At 46.5% G+C, this 15,644-nt stretch overlaps 1 protein-coding gene across 6 annotated transcripts in view; it reads left to right on the top strand.

The window, feature by feature from the left end:
* Positions 1-14,751, top strand: part of LOC120981057 (protein phosphatase 1 regulatory subunit 12A-like) — a 28,805-nt gene extending 14,054 nt beyond the window's left edge. For 3 of the 6 annotated variants that reach the window (XM_040410524.1, XM_040410528.1, XM_040410523.1), the window contains 9 exons: positions 5-137; positions 226-356; positions 2,180-2,236; positions 2,507-2,526; positions 3,471-3,585; positions 6,362-6,466; positions 7,083-7,133; positions 8,030-8,080; positions 8,901-14,751. In XM_040410524.1, the coding sequence (XP_040266458.1) occupies positions 5-137; positions 226-356; positions 2,180-2,236; positions 2,507-2,526; positions 3,471-3,585; positions 6,362-6,466; positions 7,083-7,133; positions 8,030-8,080; positions 8,901-8,987 (750 nt within the window). In that variant the 3' untranslated portion in view covers positions 8,988-14,751. The remainder of the gene's footprint in view (positions 1-4; positions 138-225; positions 357-2,179; positions 2,237-2,506; positions 2,527-3,470; positions 3,586-6,361; positions 6,467-7,082; positions 7,134-8,029; positions 8,081-8,900) is intronic. The other 3 variants (XM_040410526.1, XM_040410527.1, XM_040410525.1) reach the window with 3 other exon arrangements.
* Positions 14,752-15,644: the final 893 nt, after the last annotated feature.

Here is a 15,644-nt window from a genome sequence, read left to right as displayed (position 1 = left end):
GCAGGCGGAGGTCAGTTGGAGGTCCCGAATAGCCAGTTTGCAGAAATCTGATCTTTTAGGATTAACCACTCCAGATCCTACCCCAGTATCTTCAGTTTCACAGAGACGAGGAGCAGGACAAAGCCAAGAGAGCAAAGGTTAGTGTTTGACAGACAACGTGTTCATTTGATGTGTTTCAGGTGCCTCTGTGGGTCACCATAACTCAGAGATAAATATCATTTACAGAGTTGCAGAAGTCCCAAGAGGACGAGAAAGAAAGTGATGAGCGAGGAGGCCGGAGCAAGGCAGGTGTTCGGGACCGGAGGAAGCCACGAGGAAAGAGGAGATCCACTGGAATTCCTCTGACCACTAGAGATGTAAAAATCAAGTGATCGCTGCTGTACTATCACTGACATGTGTTTCGGGTTGACCTTTTAATACATTTCTCTATAGACAAAGACTCATTGTAGAGAGGGGGCTGTAGTATTGTAAATCAGACTTATGTCATAGTGAATTACTCTTTTACTGTGGGCTAGTGAATAGCGTTTTTTGAGTTATTGCGGGCCTTTAGATGGAGTTATTTTTTTAAATGGGTTGGCTCACGTCAGCAAATAACATTTATTATGTAGAAGTGGAAGTTAATACAAGGCACTTACTAATGTATTGTTATTGTCCATATTGCTTCCTTTGCTGGCTGGATTCATTTTTCCATCACATTATACACTGCTCGTTTCCATGGTTACAACCGCCCTGCAATCCAGCAGCTGTGGCCATGCTTGTACACTATAGGAAAAAGCACTAGCCCATGTGCGGTCCCACGGCCCGGGCCACCAGAGAGGCCGCCACTTTTTCCTATTGTGCGCAAGCACGAGCACCACTTATGGATTGTAGGGTGGTGTAAGTGCAAGCGCCTTGTATTAACTTTCTCTTCATGGGAAATGCCACTTGCTGAAGTGAGACAACCCCTTTAAGCTAAATAGTGCGAACATATTGTGCAGTGCTGTACACAGATCACTTAAGGTGGGTTTACACGGTCCAAGGAGCATCCAATTATCTGGATGGAAGCGTTCCTTCCTGACAACTGGCTACTCTTTCAGTGGGGGTGAGGCGCTGCATTTACATGGAGCGATCTCCTCCACAGTATAGCTGTCCTCATACAGCTGCATTGTTTCTGGACAGCACAATCTGCTGCCCGGAAACAATAATTTACTTTCCTGCACCAACAACTGTTTTTACTCGATTAACGAGCGTTTCACTGGTTTATTGGGTGATTGGCTGCACCTTTAGACTGGCAGATTATCATAAACGAGCGCTTGTAGGAATGTTCGTCCCTGGTAATCTGCCCGATAATTGGGCAGTGTAAACCCATCTTCACCCATCTAATAGCCGTTAAAAAATGGTAGACTTGATAATTTAGGGGTTGAATCAAAATAAAAAAAATAATGCTCACCTCATCCACTTTTACAGGCAGAGACACTCGCCCTTGACTGAATGCAGTGGGAAAGGACCTGCTCTCCCAGAGTGGTGATGTCATCACACTGAGAACATCAGGTCCTCCTGCATCAAGTGAAGAGTGAGTGTCCCTGTGTGTGCAACTGGATGAGGTGTGTATTATTATTTTTTATTTTAATTTAGCCCCTGAAAGATCAAGTCTACCCTTTTATTAACAGCCATTAGATGGGTGCACTCCTGTCTAAATGGCTGTTAAAAACGGTCCCATTGATTTCAGTGGGGTCCATCATATTAATAGCCCCATTGACTTCAATTGGTTCTAGAAACGTGTGTGAATGTAACCTTAGCTGTCGCCCAAACAGCTATTTCTCCTGACTCCCGTTCACATGCATGATTGGCGAGCATGCATGTGCTGTCAACAGAGGGGACAAAGCACCTGCCGGACACCTCCTGGCAACGGTATATCTCCCATAAGCCCAACGATTGGCCATGTTGTAATCCAACTTGCCTGATCCTTCTTTCCAATGATATCCGCCATTGTGAAAGAGTCAGGACGTTCAGTTATTGTGTAGGGGGAAACTGAACTATCCTGACAAAAACCTCACAGAAACCGGGAGGGCATATACAGCCTTCATGTAGATATTGCCACTAGTCAAGTTTGTATCTTGGGCGCCCCGCAGTGTATTCTAACCACTGAGCCACCATGCTGTATATCTGTTCATGAACGAAGCTATCATTCCCTTCACAGAGTGATGGCGAGGAATCTGAGGAGGAGAAAGACACGGAAGGATGTCCGCGAGCTCAGGTGCTTGGACCTGCATGCAAGCAGGTTTCTTTTTCTGACTTGTAAAGTTTTGACAGGGAGAGGAACATAAAGTGTGTAGAAGGGTCTTTCTGATAATGTATAACGAGGGTTTTATATCTGTTTTTGCTGCGTGGCTCTTGCGATCTTGTAACTGGGTAAGTGAACCGCGTGAATGGGTCACGTGACATGGGCAATAGGCTTAAACCCTTTACTGCAGTGGTGAATCGTCTACCTTGTGTAACGTAATGTGTTTCTCCTTTTTCCTCCCAGGTAGATGGACTTAGCTCTCGGTAAGAACTTTGCCATTTGTGTTCATTCGTTTACAGGCTGCCATGGACCACCCAAAGTGTTTTCATGTCACTTCAATGGGGCCGAGCTGTGCTGCGCCTAGGCCATATGACCTTAGGCAAAGCTGCGAGAAGGTTACGTGGCTACTGCTAGCGCCAGCGCCTTCTCAAACAGCTAATCGGCGGGGGTCCCGCTTGTCGCACCCCCACTGATCAGATGCTGATGACCTATCCGCCTAAAATACCTCGGAAAACCCCCTTTAACCCCTTAGTCCATCCTCCCTAAGGGTTTAGATATGTGGCACTCACCTGTCCAAACTCGTCGCTGGTGCAGCTGGTTCAACATTGGTTGGATATGATATGAAGGGAGGATGGACTACTTTGGAGTCAGCGTTGAACGGCTGCCATTTCTTACACTGTTCAAACACTTGCTGTGTGAGTTCGAGTCTTTGCTTGCTTGTGTGACTGAAGGTCAGAACACCGTACCTACTAGATAGACATCCTGGCATCATGTTACAGATCACATTGATCAGTCTCTTGGCCTTCTAGTGCAGGAATACTAATATTCTGTGAACATTTCAGTAAAAGGAAATGATAGAATTCCTCTTGGAGAAAACCTCGCTCCTGACCTGAACCGTAGTTTCCTCTTTTATGCAATGGGTTGGTCCAAGTAGATTGAAAGACTTAAAGGAGCACTAAAAGATTACCATAAAGCTTAAAATAAGTAAACACGTAAAAAGAAAAAAAAAAAACTCATCTGTGAATATTATGAAGCAAACCCCCCCCCCCTCCCCCGGAAAGCGTAGGTTTCTATTGTATGACGCAGCGTCTCTATGGGATCCCGCATTGTTGAAGTACTCGATGCCTGCGGCATGTACGCTGCCATCTGTCTTCGATCTGTCGAAGCCTTTTTATATGATGATTTTATGTTCTGCTTTTATGTTTAGATTTTCCAATCCGAAAATATCTTTCAGGGCAGGTACAGTTCCCAATGCGCACGTTGCAAGCCGGGTAGAAGCAGCCATCGCGGCTGAACACAGGGACACCAAGGATTTCAAAAAAGTAAGTTCTAGGTGAAGGTAGAAAAAAAAAAGTCTTCATTTATTGGGAATCCTGTTTAAAAAGCACTGCAGACAGGATGTGCGGCCGCTGTCCATAGCGGAGATGTATATGTAAAACCCATTCTTAATCATTTCCATGTTGCTCACAGAGTGACCTGTGCGGGAATTCACAACCCAGCTGAGTACTAGGCCATGTAGGGGGGAAATATTGGGGACTGCTGACGTCATGTTTGCTAGGACTTGGGACATACAGAGTAAAAAAAAAAGAGAGAACTAATATATATCCTGCTGACCCTATGTATCTTATCCATATACAGCTAGGCTAATGTGAATTTTTGCATTTTTAGCACCACGTTCTTGTTAGGTCTGTGCTAAGCCGTAATGATCTCCAGGTATAGTGAGATGTTAATTCTGAGTTAGATCAAAATACCAAAATGGAGTTCAGGGGCACACAATTTATTTTAAGGATTAAATTGTAAGACCCGCTGTCAAGAATTTACAAGGTGGGCAATTTATGGGGTCACTTTAGTCTTAAGAAAGTTTTCCCATAAGTGTATAAAGAGGTATTCCACACTTATCGCACCTCTGGGACTCGATCCTGTCAAATGACAAGCAAGTCATGAGAAATGACGAGCAATTTGTGTGCGTGCTTAGCTAATTTTAGAAGTCCCATAGCAGTGGGTGGAGAGGATGCTGCGCATGTGCATCATCAATCTCTCCGTTCATGCAGGTGCCTCGTTCTTGAGATAGGAGCGGGTCCCAGAGGTGGAATCCACACCTATTGGACATGTATGACCTATCCTGTAAATTTTCCAGATGGGAATACCCCTCTACTTTGCCAATACAAACTATAGTTAGGTGCTCCGCAGTTACTGGTGCGGTTAGATCCATGAATTGCATGTTATTGCTGTAATAGTATGCACAGTCAAGTTCCAGTCAGTTATCACAGCTGGTAAAGAAGATGAACAGTCCACGTACAGTTCGGTTATTGACGCTAGCACATCTGTTAACTTTGGGATCAGCCAAGAAATGAGTGCTTGCTTGTTTGTTAGCAGGTTGTTGCCTTTTTTACATAGGCCTATGATTGGAAATAAGCGATCTTAAAGAAGTTTGTCCAGGCTTTTTCATATTGATGACCTGTCCTCAGGATAGGTCACTCCTGCCGATCAGTTGTTTGAGGAGACGGCACGCGCAGTGAGCACCTGCCGTCTCCCTTCTCTCTTCCTGCTCGCTGCTGTATGTATATGGCAAAGCAGCAGCGAACAAGAGAGAAGGGAGACGGCAGGTGCTCACTGCGCGTGCCGTCTCCTCAAACAAGTGATCGGTGGGGGTGACGTGTGTCAGACCCCGGCCGATCTGATATTGATGACTAATCCGGAGGATAGGTCATTGACAGAAAAAGTCCAGACAGCCCCTTTTAAGGCTACTTTCACATCTGTGCTTTACCGTCACAGGATCTCAATACCGGAGGAAAACGCTTCAGTTTTGTCCCTATTCATTGTCAATTGGGGAAAAAACGGAACGGAATGCACCAGAATGCAATCAGCATTTTTGAGTGCGTCATGGTCTGCGGGATGCAGCGTTTTTAAGTGCGTCTTGGGATGCCAGATCCGTTTTCTCAGACAAAAAAGAAAACTGATGCACCATCTATTGACTTACAGCGGTTTTAGTGGCAGATCCGTCATGGCTATGTTAGAGAAAATAACGTTCATAACGGATACAGATGGTTGTATTATCCTAACGGAAGCGTTTTTGCTGAACCGTGACGGACCCAGAAAAAACACAGATGTGAAAGTAGCCTAAGAACACTTGTTTGGACTAGTGAGAGCGCTGTGTGCAGAATCTCCAGTGTATCCTATGTATGAGATGCTTTTTCACACTGTTCTACTCTGCCTCCTGTTTGTAAGAGCTGATCACGAGAAACCTGTCCAAGCAGGAGACAGCCTGAAGTTATGTCACAGGAATACAGTGGAGATTCTGCGCACAGCACTTAATGATATAGATGGGCAGTGTTAGTCCCAGTAAGGCCTATTGACCACGACCGTATGCCCTCCAAGATATTAGGTCCGTGAGCGGGCCATATGTCCCGGAGCGGCATTGATCGTGCGCACGGGAGCACACAGCATCATAGATTACAACGATGCTGTGGATGTCAGGTCGCCCGCGGGGCTATTGTCCCGCACTCATGTAATCATATTAGTGCGGGACGATAGTCCTCCGGGCAGCCCGACGTGCACAGCATCATTGTAATCTATGATGCTGTGCGCTCCCATGCGCACTATTAATACCGCTCCGGGGCATATGGCCCGCTCACGGACCGTATATCTCGGAGGGCATATGGTCGCGTGCAAGAGGCATAATTGTGTGATTCCCTAATCAATCTAGGCTTCACCCCATTATGGGAGAACAGTGTGAAATTGTAGTCACATGAAATTGGCATGTTCGGTTGGTTCCAGGTTGTGAATCTGCAGCAAAATCCACATATTACATGCAGACCGTGCCACAGACTTCACCTTATGCATTGCAAAGGGTGAGATCCGCAATGACAACCCACTGCACGCTCTGATTTCTGTGCAGAATTTTTCTGGTAGATGCGGATGGTGTTTTGACAACCCCATCCATCTGTGTTGTAAACTGGTGGATATGCAGTGTGGACTCTGCACGGCCGATCTTCAGAGCAGACACAGGACCTTACCTACTCGATGTCACTTTGCTCTATCACTTGCTGCACGTATTTGCCCGGGTGATGGCTCATTTTGGAGGCTTTGTCGTTCCAGCTGTATGAAGACTTGATGAGAGACAACGGACGTCTTCGCTCCCAGCTGCTAAACACCCAAAACTTGGTGAATGAGACAAAAGCAGAGTTGGAAAGAGCTAACCAGGTAAGACGACCACCAACATTTCTGCCTTAGAAGATGGAGGACTCTGTAACCAAATGTAATCTACACGTGTTGAGCTGCGACCGATATGAAGGGCTCATTCACATTTAGAGGTTTAATTTTTATTGTTCGTTTGGTTATATATAAAGTTATTTTGTTTCTGAATCTTTGTAAAAAAGTAAAGTGAAGAAAAATCCTGTATAACTAGATGGTATAGATCCTGTATAACTAGATGGTATAGACCAGGCATCCTCAAACTGCGGCCCTCCAGCCGTTGTAAAACTACAACTCCCACAATGCCCTGCTGTAGGCGGATACCTGTAGGCTGTTCAGGCATGCTGGGAGTTGTAGTTTTGCAACAGCTGGAGGGCCGCAGTTTGAGGATGCCTGGTATAGATCCTGCATAACTAGATGGTATAGATCCTGTATAACTAGATGGTATAGATCCTGTATAACTAGATGGTATAGATCCTGCATAACTAGATGGTTTAGATCCTGCATAACTAGATGGTATAGATCCTGTATAACTATAGCTATATGGGACTGAAGCCTCCATGATTCTGCTCAAGACGTCTGTAACTTCTTTACTGATTTTTATTTTATTTTTTCTCTTCTCCAGAGGCAGGAAAGAAGCGTTGACAGATCTTTTCTAATTGATACAGAGAAGAAGGTGAGATATCATGTCCTAGGCCCTAAACACAATTATAGGTGTCTCCCATATAGTGTGTGTGTGGGGGGGTCCGCTTTGAAGGCACACTATTAACCCTTATAAACCAGACATACTACCCAGTAGGCTTGATCCTGCTACTTGAAACAATATCTGTCTTGTGAAAATCGGTTTCGGCATTCCCAAGGAAAAAAGGCTTTTATTTGTTATGCAATTACGGCTTCGGTGCACTGAGAGGGGGGCCTGGCCCCTTGGTGCACCTTAGCATCCTCAGTGCTGGCCAAACCATTCGGTGCCTTGAAGCCCTCATTTTGCATAAAGAATGAAAGTCCTTTTTTGGTGGTGGGAGCGAAGTGCAGTCGATTTTCACAAGCCAGCTACCATTTCACTTGGCAGGATCAACCCTACCAGACAGTGTGCCTGGTTTAATAGAGTTGATCCTGCCGACTTGTGCTCTTTAAACAATCCCGTCTTTGTTCCCACCACAATAAAATGGCCACAAGTTTACGGACCCCCCGGGAAGCCGGTGTGCTCGGTTCCCTACAGCGCCACCACAGGGGAAAGTAAGCATTACACAGTTCTTTAAAAGCAACAGTCCATCCATGTAATGCAGAAGACAGCAACCTTCCGCACTCCAGATGTTGTGAAACTACAACTCCCAGCATGCACAGTTACTTGGTGGTTCTTGTAACTCCCATAGAAGTGAAAAGAGGATTCTGGGAAATGTAGTCTCAAAAGAGCTGGGTTGCTGATGCCTGGTGTAATGCATGAACGTGCCTGGTGTTTCAGAATAAATGAATGAAATAGTTGAAGGCCCTGAAAGCAAGACTCCTTTCTGTTAACTTAAAGGTCTCTGCCAGACAACCGCTTTAATGGTGGTAATTTGCATTTATTCACAGGAGAAGCTAATCTTGGAGCGTAGAGTATCCGAACTTAAGGACGAGCTTAAGGTAAGTAAAGGACACCTCTGCTGCGTACCCCAAATCTTCATCCTAAATTCTGTGGTTTTCTTTGCCCGCTGTTCCATGAAAGGTTCTCCTGCTTGACTTTGACTCTGATTTTAAAGGATTTTATGACCAAAAGAAAGCGCACTGCTGCACGAGGTTAAGGTGAAATTAATTTGGTTGTTAAGGGTGTTTAAGGGGGGGGGGGGACTTTAGCCACCTTCACCAATCAGTTGTGTGAAGTGTGCATCTTGGGAGTTGTAGTTTTATTACAGCTGGAGGTTAGCCATCACAGCTCTAGGAGTAACGGCAACGCCCCCGTTGCTCCTAGAGGCTCATTTGTATATAATTAGGGATGAGTGAATCGACTTTGGATGAAACACTTGGAACCGAACCCAAGTTCGGGATATGCTTTTTTACAGTAGAATTTAACTTATAGACTTCGCAAAGTAAAACCTTCGGCTCATCTGAGCCAATACATTCTAATACTGTACGGAGCGCTCGCTCCGTACAGTATTCAAACTAAGTATTATGCAAATCGACTTTGGATGTTTCATCCGAAGTCGATTCGCTCATCCCTACATATAATAAAACTTTATATTTCTCAGCAATGCGGACACATATGAACATGGGACTAACACAGATTCCTTCAGCTGCCAAGCGCACATGGAACATGGTACAAATCTGCAGACAGATGCCCTTTAAATAAGAACGAAAGAGATGAAAAAAGTCATTAGAACATTCCATGGATAAAGTGGTTTTTTTTTTTACCATCTATTATGTATTTCTGTTGCTTCCTTCTTACGCTTTCCTGTCTGTATCTTAGGTTCTCGGGGATCTGAAGGCTGATAACCAACGCTTGAAAGATGAGAATGGAGCCTTAATCCGAGTTATTAGTAAACTATCCAAATAGCAGAGCTGCCTCAGGACCTGCTCCACGTTACCTGCTCTCCCTCCAGTCACCCCATTGGGACAGACCAGGTGGACATAGAATATCACAGGGAGCCGGGGATTACCGGATGTTTAATCAGCCTCTCCTTCCTACTACCACATCACTCGTTTTCCACAAAGCAACGTCTGGGAATTGTCACTTCAGAGGCCACTTTGGGAGCAATGCCGTTACTACAGGTGAAGGTCAAGACCAACTATGAAGAGAAGGAGGTATGTGCTCCTCAGAATGTACCCAGAAAAACCAGACTCATCACTGTCCGTTTTTAAGACAAAGTTTTGGTCGAGAGAGACCACCTTAATGGTGCGGCTTTCCTGATATTGTGGCACCTTTCTAGAATATATATATATATTTTCTACAGCCTTATGTTGGACACAAGAATCTAAGCTTTGACCACATCAACTGATGACCATCTCCCAAGATGGGGAACCACTTGAGATCTCCAACTTCCCACCATAAAGTGATGCCATAAAAGGACAACAGGACAGACAAATGACACACCATCTTGTCATCCTTAATATCCCTCGTCCCCTGACCTTGCGGAGTACTGTGGATAGTTAGAAAGGATTGCTCTTAGGTGACTGATGCGAGGGGGTGGCTGCTGTGCATGTCCTGATCACTGTGTCCTCCTGCCCCTTGAGGCAAGATAGTCACAGGACGGAGAACAGAGTGGGGTGAGCAACACGTGACCATCCAGATCCAACATTTGGGAAGAGCACAAGTCTATATGATCGTGTTTTGTTTGGTTTGTTGTTCCCTAGTGTTTTTTTTTTTCTCTTTTTTCTTTTGCAACCGATGTCACTTTGTTGAAGAAGCTGCCAGTATGGGTAGGTAACACCGTATGTTCTGTTTCATGAGCACATTTTAAACACTAGACTCTGATGCGTTATTCCCCCCCCCCCACCTTTGATAGGTTTTCTTATTGTTTTATCAGGGAGAGAGGATTTTATTTTATTTATTGTGACTTTTTTTTTTTTTTAAGTGGCAGTGGTATTTTTTTGCTTCCCATCGATGGATATTCCACTTTAAATCCCATCCTATTGGCTATTCCAGAGTCTTTTAGCATTTGCGGAACACTCCAGTCATCACATAAGAATACCAAATACATAGGAAAAGTGCTAAGACTTGAATAGGGAAGCATATAAATGCCATTTTCTAAATCTCTTCCATCCCGGGTGGAGCTATTAAATGACACTTGCCAACTTTTGATGGAAAGTGAGGTGAGATAAGGGGTGAGTAGGACGCATATCTCTACCATGTGTGGCTAAGGAGCATGTAGAAACACTATGTCATAGCTAGTTTTACATTTTGACTGGAGTTTTCCTTAAAGGGGTTGTCCGGTTTAAGGAAGACACATGATCCATCTGCTAAAAAAAAAAAATCTGAGCATTACTTACCTGATCCCATGCCTCAGCGGCGTACCGAAGAGGTCAGTGATTGGTTGTAGCAGTCACTTGTGACGTCACTGATGCAGCCGAAAGAACCGGAGCAGCGGCGCAGGACTTGTCAGGTAAGTAAGGCTCAGTTCTTTTTAGCAGAAGGATCCTATGTGTTGTCTGGCTTCTTCCTGAAACCAGACAACCCCTTTAAATGGTTATTCTCACCTTATAGGGCGATGACATATCACTAGTTTATGACATCACTTTTAATGATTGGGGATCCGATGTCTTAGAAAGAAGGGTCTGGAGAGCTGCCCCTTCCAAGACTCTCCCCGAATAGTGGCGGCCTGGCCGCCCACTGTGCAAGTGAACTGCAGCCTAGCTCCTTTGAAGTGAATTGCGCCGGATGCCGTTCACTGTACAGGTGGGTGGCCAGGGATTGTTAGCACTGGTTCAGCACTGCAGCCCCCTCTTTCTCAGAATGAGAGGGGTGCCAGAGGTCAGCCCCCCACTGACTGTAAAGTTGTGACACATCCTAGCAATATGCCATCACTTTATGAATATGGAATAATATAAAAAAATTTCATGTCAGAAACTTTTCCCCATAATCTAACGGCAGGGCCTGAGTTTTTAAAAACGAGTGAAAAATTTTGTATAGTTGTTTTGCCAAATCGCACAATTCTAACTGACTGTTAATGGTGGTGCCAATATATAAAATCGTAGAACAGGGACATTTAGCTGATGGACGGCGTAAAGTGAGGTTAAAGGGAGCCTGTCAAATCTCTGCAGGCAACGTGTTCTAGAGCAGGAGGAGCTGAGCAGATTGCTATATAGTTTTATAGGAAAAGGTTCGGCACAAATTGTCATTTATTCATTTGAATCCCCTTTCTGTGCTTAGGAGTCCAGTAGCTGGTCCTACCCAGTGATTGGCTGCCATTCCTATAGGACCTCCCACTGGACTCCTAGGAATTGCAAGAGCAGAAGTTCTAATCAATGAAGTACACACTATACAAAGCTATATATCAATCTGCTCAGCTCCTCCTGCTCCAAACCTGCTGCCTGCAGATAGGATTGAATTTTCTATGTCAGAGTTTCTCTTTAACCATAGCAACTCATTAAATTTCCCCTGTACTACTGTCCATCAAAGGTAAACGACCATCTGGATGCTATGTGTCATTTTTGTCGTTTTAAACTATTTTTTAAAGGGTTTATCCTACGAGAACTATTCATCACCTATCCGCCTAATTATCAGATTGCAACAGGTCCGACCACTGGGATCCCCAGCGATCCCAAGAATGGGGATTCCTGAGCCCCCTCTCTGAATGAAGCAGAAGTGCGCATGTTGGTCCAGTGCTCCATTCACTTCAATGGGACTGACTTAAACAGGCTCCTTCAGTCCCATAGAAGTGAATGGAGAGGGGACTCGGGGTCCTCTGCTCTCGAGATCACTGGGGATCCCAGCAGTTTGCCCTCCCCTTCCCCCCACTGTTCGATATTTATCACCTATCCTGTGGTTAGCTGCGGAATACTTTTCATGGGTTAACCCCTTTAAGCTCTGCACCAGCCTCTTTAAATGTCCCTCGGTGAACTGCATTACCGCATACTTCATTTGTTTGCTGGGTGGTTCATGTTTTCCTGCCTGCGTTTCATCTATAAACCCCGTAGTTTGCAGATGGCTATGAAACAAATGATAAAATGTCACACAAGCCAAAACGTATTCCACCAAGGCTAGTTTTACAACCGTGCCAACATAGTCCTGGATGGAAGATGTCCTTAAAAAGCCACAAGTATATTGTAAAGGGGGGGCAGAATGTTCTTTATCTCTATTATGAATGATGGACTGTGCCGACTTATAGGCCTATAGTGCCTGTAGTCCAGGGTCGGCCTGCTGCTTTCTCATACTGTTCATTCTGATGAGATAAGTGCCAGACCAAAGTTTATTCCCTCAGTAGCTGTCAGCCCAGTCCCACCAGTAACATGCCTGCTTTTCTCGGCTGAGCGTACATGTTAATTTCAGTAGAGGAATGAGGGTGGAGAGAATGCCGGACATTTCTGCCATCTCAACTATAAATGGCAAATCGGTCTCTGCTCCTCCACCCCTCCCAATCATCATTTGGCTGGTAGCCTTACCCCCAATTAGATCAGGGATCAGTACTGCATGCTCCACTTTGCAGCTTTCTTATGTTAGGGCTTATGCACACGAGTGTAAGTACTCCGTGCCCCCATTGCGGACTGTAAATGGCGGGTCTTCAATATATGGGCACTGGCTCATATTTCCGTTTCCCCTTTCTCACTGTGCTGAGCTTGGCTGTAAGACAACCGGCTGCGGTAGGAGCCTTCCCTCCTCGGCCCCGTCTGCGGTAGGAGCCTTCCCTCCTCGGCCCCGTCTGTGCTGGGAGCCTTCCCTCCTCGGCCCCGTCTGCGCTGGGAGCCTTCCCTCCTCGGCCCCGTCTGCGGTAGGAGCCTTCCCTCCTCGGCCCCGTCTGTGCTGGGAGCCTTCCCTCCTCGGCCCCGTCTGCGCTGGGAGCCTTCCCTCCTCGGCCCCGTCTGCGCTGGGAGCCTTCCCTCCTCGGCCCCGTCTGCGCTGGGAGCCTTCCCTCCTCGGCCCCGTCTGCGCTGGGAGCCTTCCCTCCTCGGCCCCGTCTGCGCTGGGAGCCTTCCCTCCTCGGCCCCGTCTGCGCTGGAGCCTTCCCTCCTCGGCCCCGTCTGCGCTGGGAGCCTTCCCTCCTCGGCCCCGTCTGCGGTGGGAGCCTTCCCTCCTCGGCCCCGTCTGCGGTGGGAGCCTTCCCTCCTCGGCCCCGTCTGCGCTGGGAGCCTTCCCTCCTCGGCCCCGTCTGCGCTGGGAGCCTTCCCTCCTCGGCCCCGTCTGCGCTGGGAGCCTTCCCTCCTCGGCCCCGTCTGCGCTGGGAGCCTTCCCTCCTCGGCCCCGTCTGCGCTGGGAGCCTTCCCTCCTCGGCCCCGTCTGCGCTGGGAGCCTTCCCTCCTCGGCCCCGTCTGCGCTGGGAGCCTTCCCTCCAAACAAGGCTATCTACTGTTAGTGTTTCTTTAAGAGAATAGATAAGGGCTATAAATACATACTAGAATGAGTGTGGACTATTTTAGAGGTGATTTCCAGGAGTTCAGTATTGATGACCTATCCCCAGAGGATAGATTAATAAGTATTTCGGCCGTGGGGGGGTCTGACTCCTTTGCTCCCCTGTCAGTCAGCTGTTTGGAGAGGTGAGTCCCACAGCCTCTTCCTAGGCCACGTTCATCGGTCACGTGGCCTGTGTACATCTCAGTCCCATTTAAGTGAATAGGCCTGGGCTGCAATACCAAGCACGACCACTATATAATATATGGCACTGTGAGGAGGCCGCAGCCTCTTCAAATAGCTGATCGGCAGGGGTGCCAAGAGTCGGACCCCCACCGATCAGATATTGATGACCTAAACTAAGCAATATTCTACTCCTGGAAAACCCCTTTAATTGCCGCTCCCACTTCCCTAGCCTATTTTTAACATCCTGTCTTTCGTGGAACGCGTTTTTGGCTTTTTCACTAAACGTACCACCCTAGTATCCCATTGGATGTAACGCAGGCAGAGAATCGACTACAGCCCGTGACGAGGCCAAATCTGTCCCTGCTCTCCGACTGTAGAGGGAAAGATGTTTGAGCTGCCGCAGGAAGCAGAGGAGTGAGAGAGAGCAGGAGGCTGAATCTCAACAAATTTCCTGGCATTGAACCAAGTGAGGGACGTCAAGGGCTGCAGAGCGGACGGACACTGTGTAGAAGGACATGAAACGCGTTTCACTCCCGTTACCTCTCCAGTCTTTTGTGAAACCTGAATCCCCTGCGTCCCCCTCCTCCTCCGTCTACTTCTGCCTGTGTTTTTTTTCACTCACGTGTTATTAATATTTTGTGCAATATATTATATTTATAAATGGTTTTACCAGACACTGCGTTCCTTCATGCTGCAGTTACTGCCTTTTTGCTTTGATATTGTTCATATAATTTATAAATGCACTGTTTTATTTTCCAAGGCACTCATTTGTGTGTTTTTGCTCATTTTGCCAACGGTCCAACCTGTCTCCATGTGTCCATGCCCTGTATCCTATTGTGTCAAAAGCAGGAATTTGGCAAACCTTGGCTCTCTAGCTGCTGGTGGACTGTATATGGTCTGTCCATCAGCAGATGGGGCCCCGAGGCATGCCTGTATCTGGCTCATAGACGTGAGCTTCTGGTTTATATTTCCCATTCCATTGATATCCTTGTGTGTAACTTTGTCCTTCTCTACAGCCGTGTGTGTCTTACTGGTGACGGGATGTCCTCCCATCACACCAAACATACAAATAAACTCACTTTGAAACATGCATCTTGTTACCTGATTTTTATGTCAAATGCAGTTCTTGGCTGTGGTTGTGTAATGCATGAGACTACATTTGAGGTTGCTTTAAGGGAGGCTGTCAGCAGTTTTGGCCATTCATAACTGCTGACACTGATGGGGGTTGCGGAGAGCAGGACAAAGCCTCAGGAGTAGTGCAAATATTAACTTTTGTTCTGCCAAATTCTGCTCCTGCAAGTGCCCTGGAGGCAGCGCTTCACTGCTTTCTGCTCTGAGCTGCTTCACAGCTCCTCCCCTCTCGTCTGAGTGACAGCTGTAGCATCCAACCAGGAGACCAGTACAACTGTCTGGCAGAGCAGTGGGGAGGAGCTGTGAAGTAGCTCACAGTGAAGCTCCACCTCAAAGGGTTCTGTAGAAGCAGTGTCTGGCAGAATAAAAGATCATATTGACACTACTCCTGATAAAACCAATTGTGCAAAAGTATTCACCAGTTCCATTTAAATAGTAATTCTAATGGTGTTATAATGGGAACTGAACTTTTAAGGCCCTCTTTCACACAGAGCGAGTTTTCCGCGTGGGCGCAATGCGTGAAGTGAACACATAGCACCCGCACTGAATCCCGACCCATTCATTTCAGTGGGTCTGTGCACAGTGAGCGTGTTTTTGACGCATCATTTCAAGTTGCGTGAGAATAGCAGCATGTTCTACATTCTACGTTTTTCACGCATGGTTGGCCCCATAGAGGTGAATGGGGCTTCAGTAAAAAAAAACGCATTGTATCCAGACAAAACTGACTGAACTTGCTTGCGAAATGTAGCGAGTTTTGCTGAACCCATCCGGACGCAATCCGTATCGTTCGTGTGAAAGAGGCCTAAGGCTAGTTTCACACTAGCGCTAAAATGATACGTCAGGATGTATCGG

Source organism: Bufo bufo, chromosome 10 (genome assembly GCF_905171765.1).
Source record: "Bufo bufo chromosome 10, aBufBuf1.1, whole genome shotgun sequence".
Classification (NCBI taxonomy): Eukaryota; Metazoa; Chordata; class Amphibia; order Anura; family Bufonidae; genus Bufo; species Bufo bufo.
Note: the sequence above shows the minus strand (reverse complement) of the source record. Positions and strands in the feature narration are given on the sequence as shown.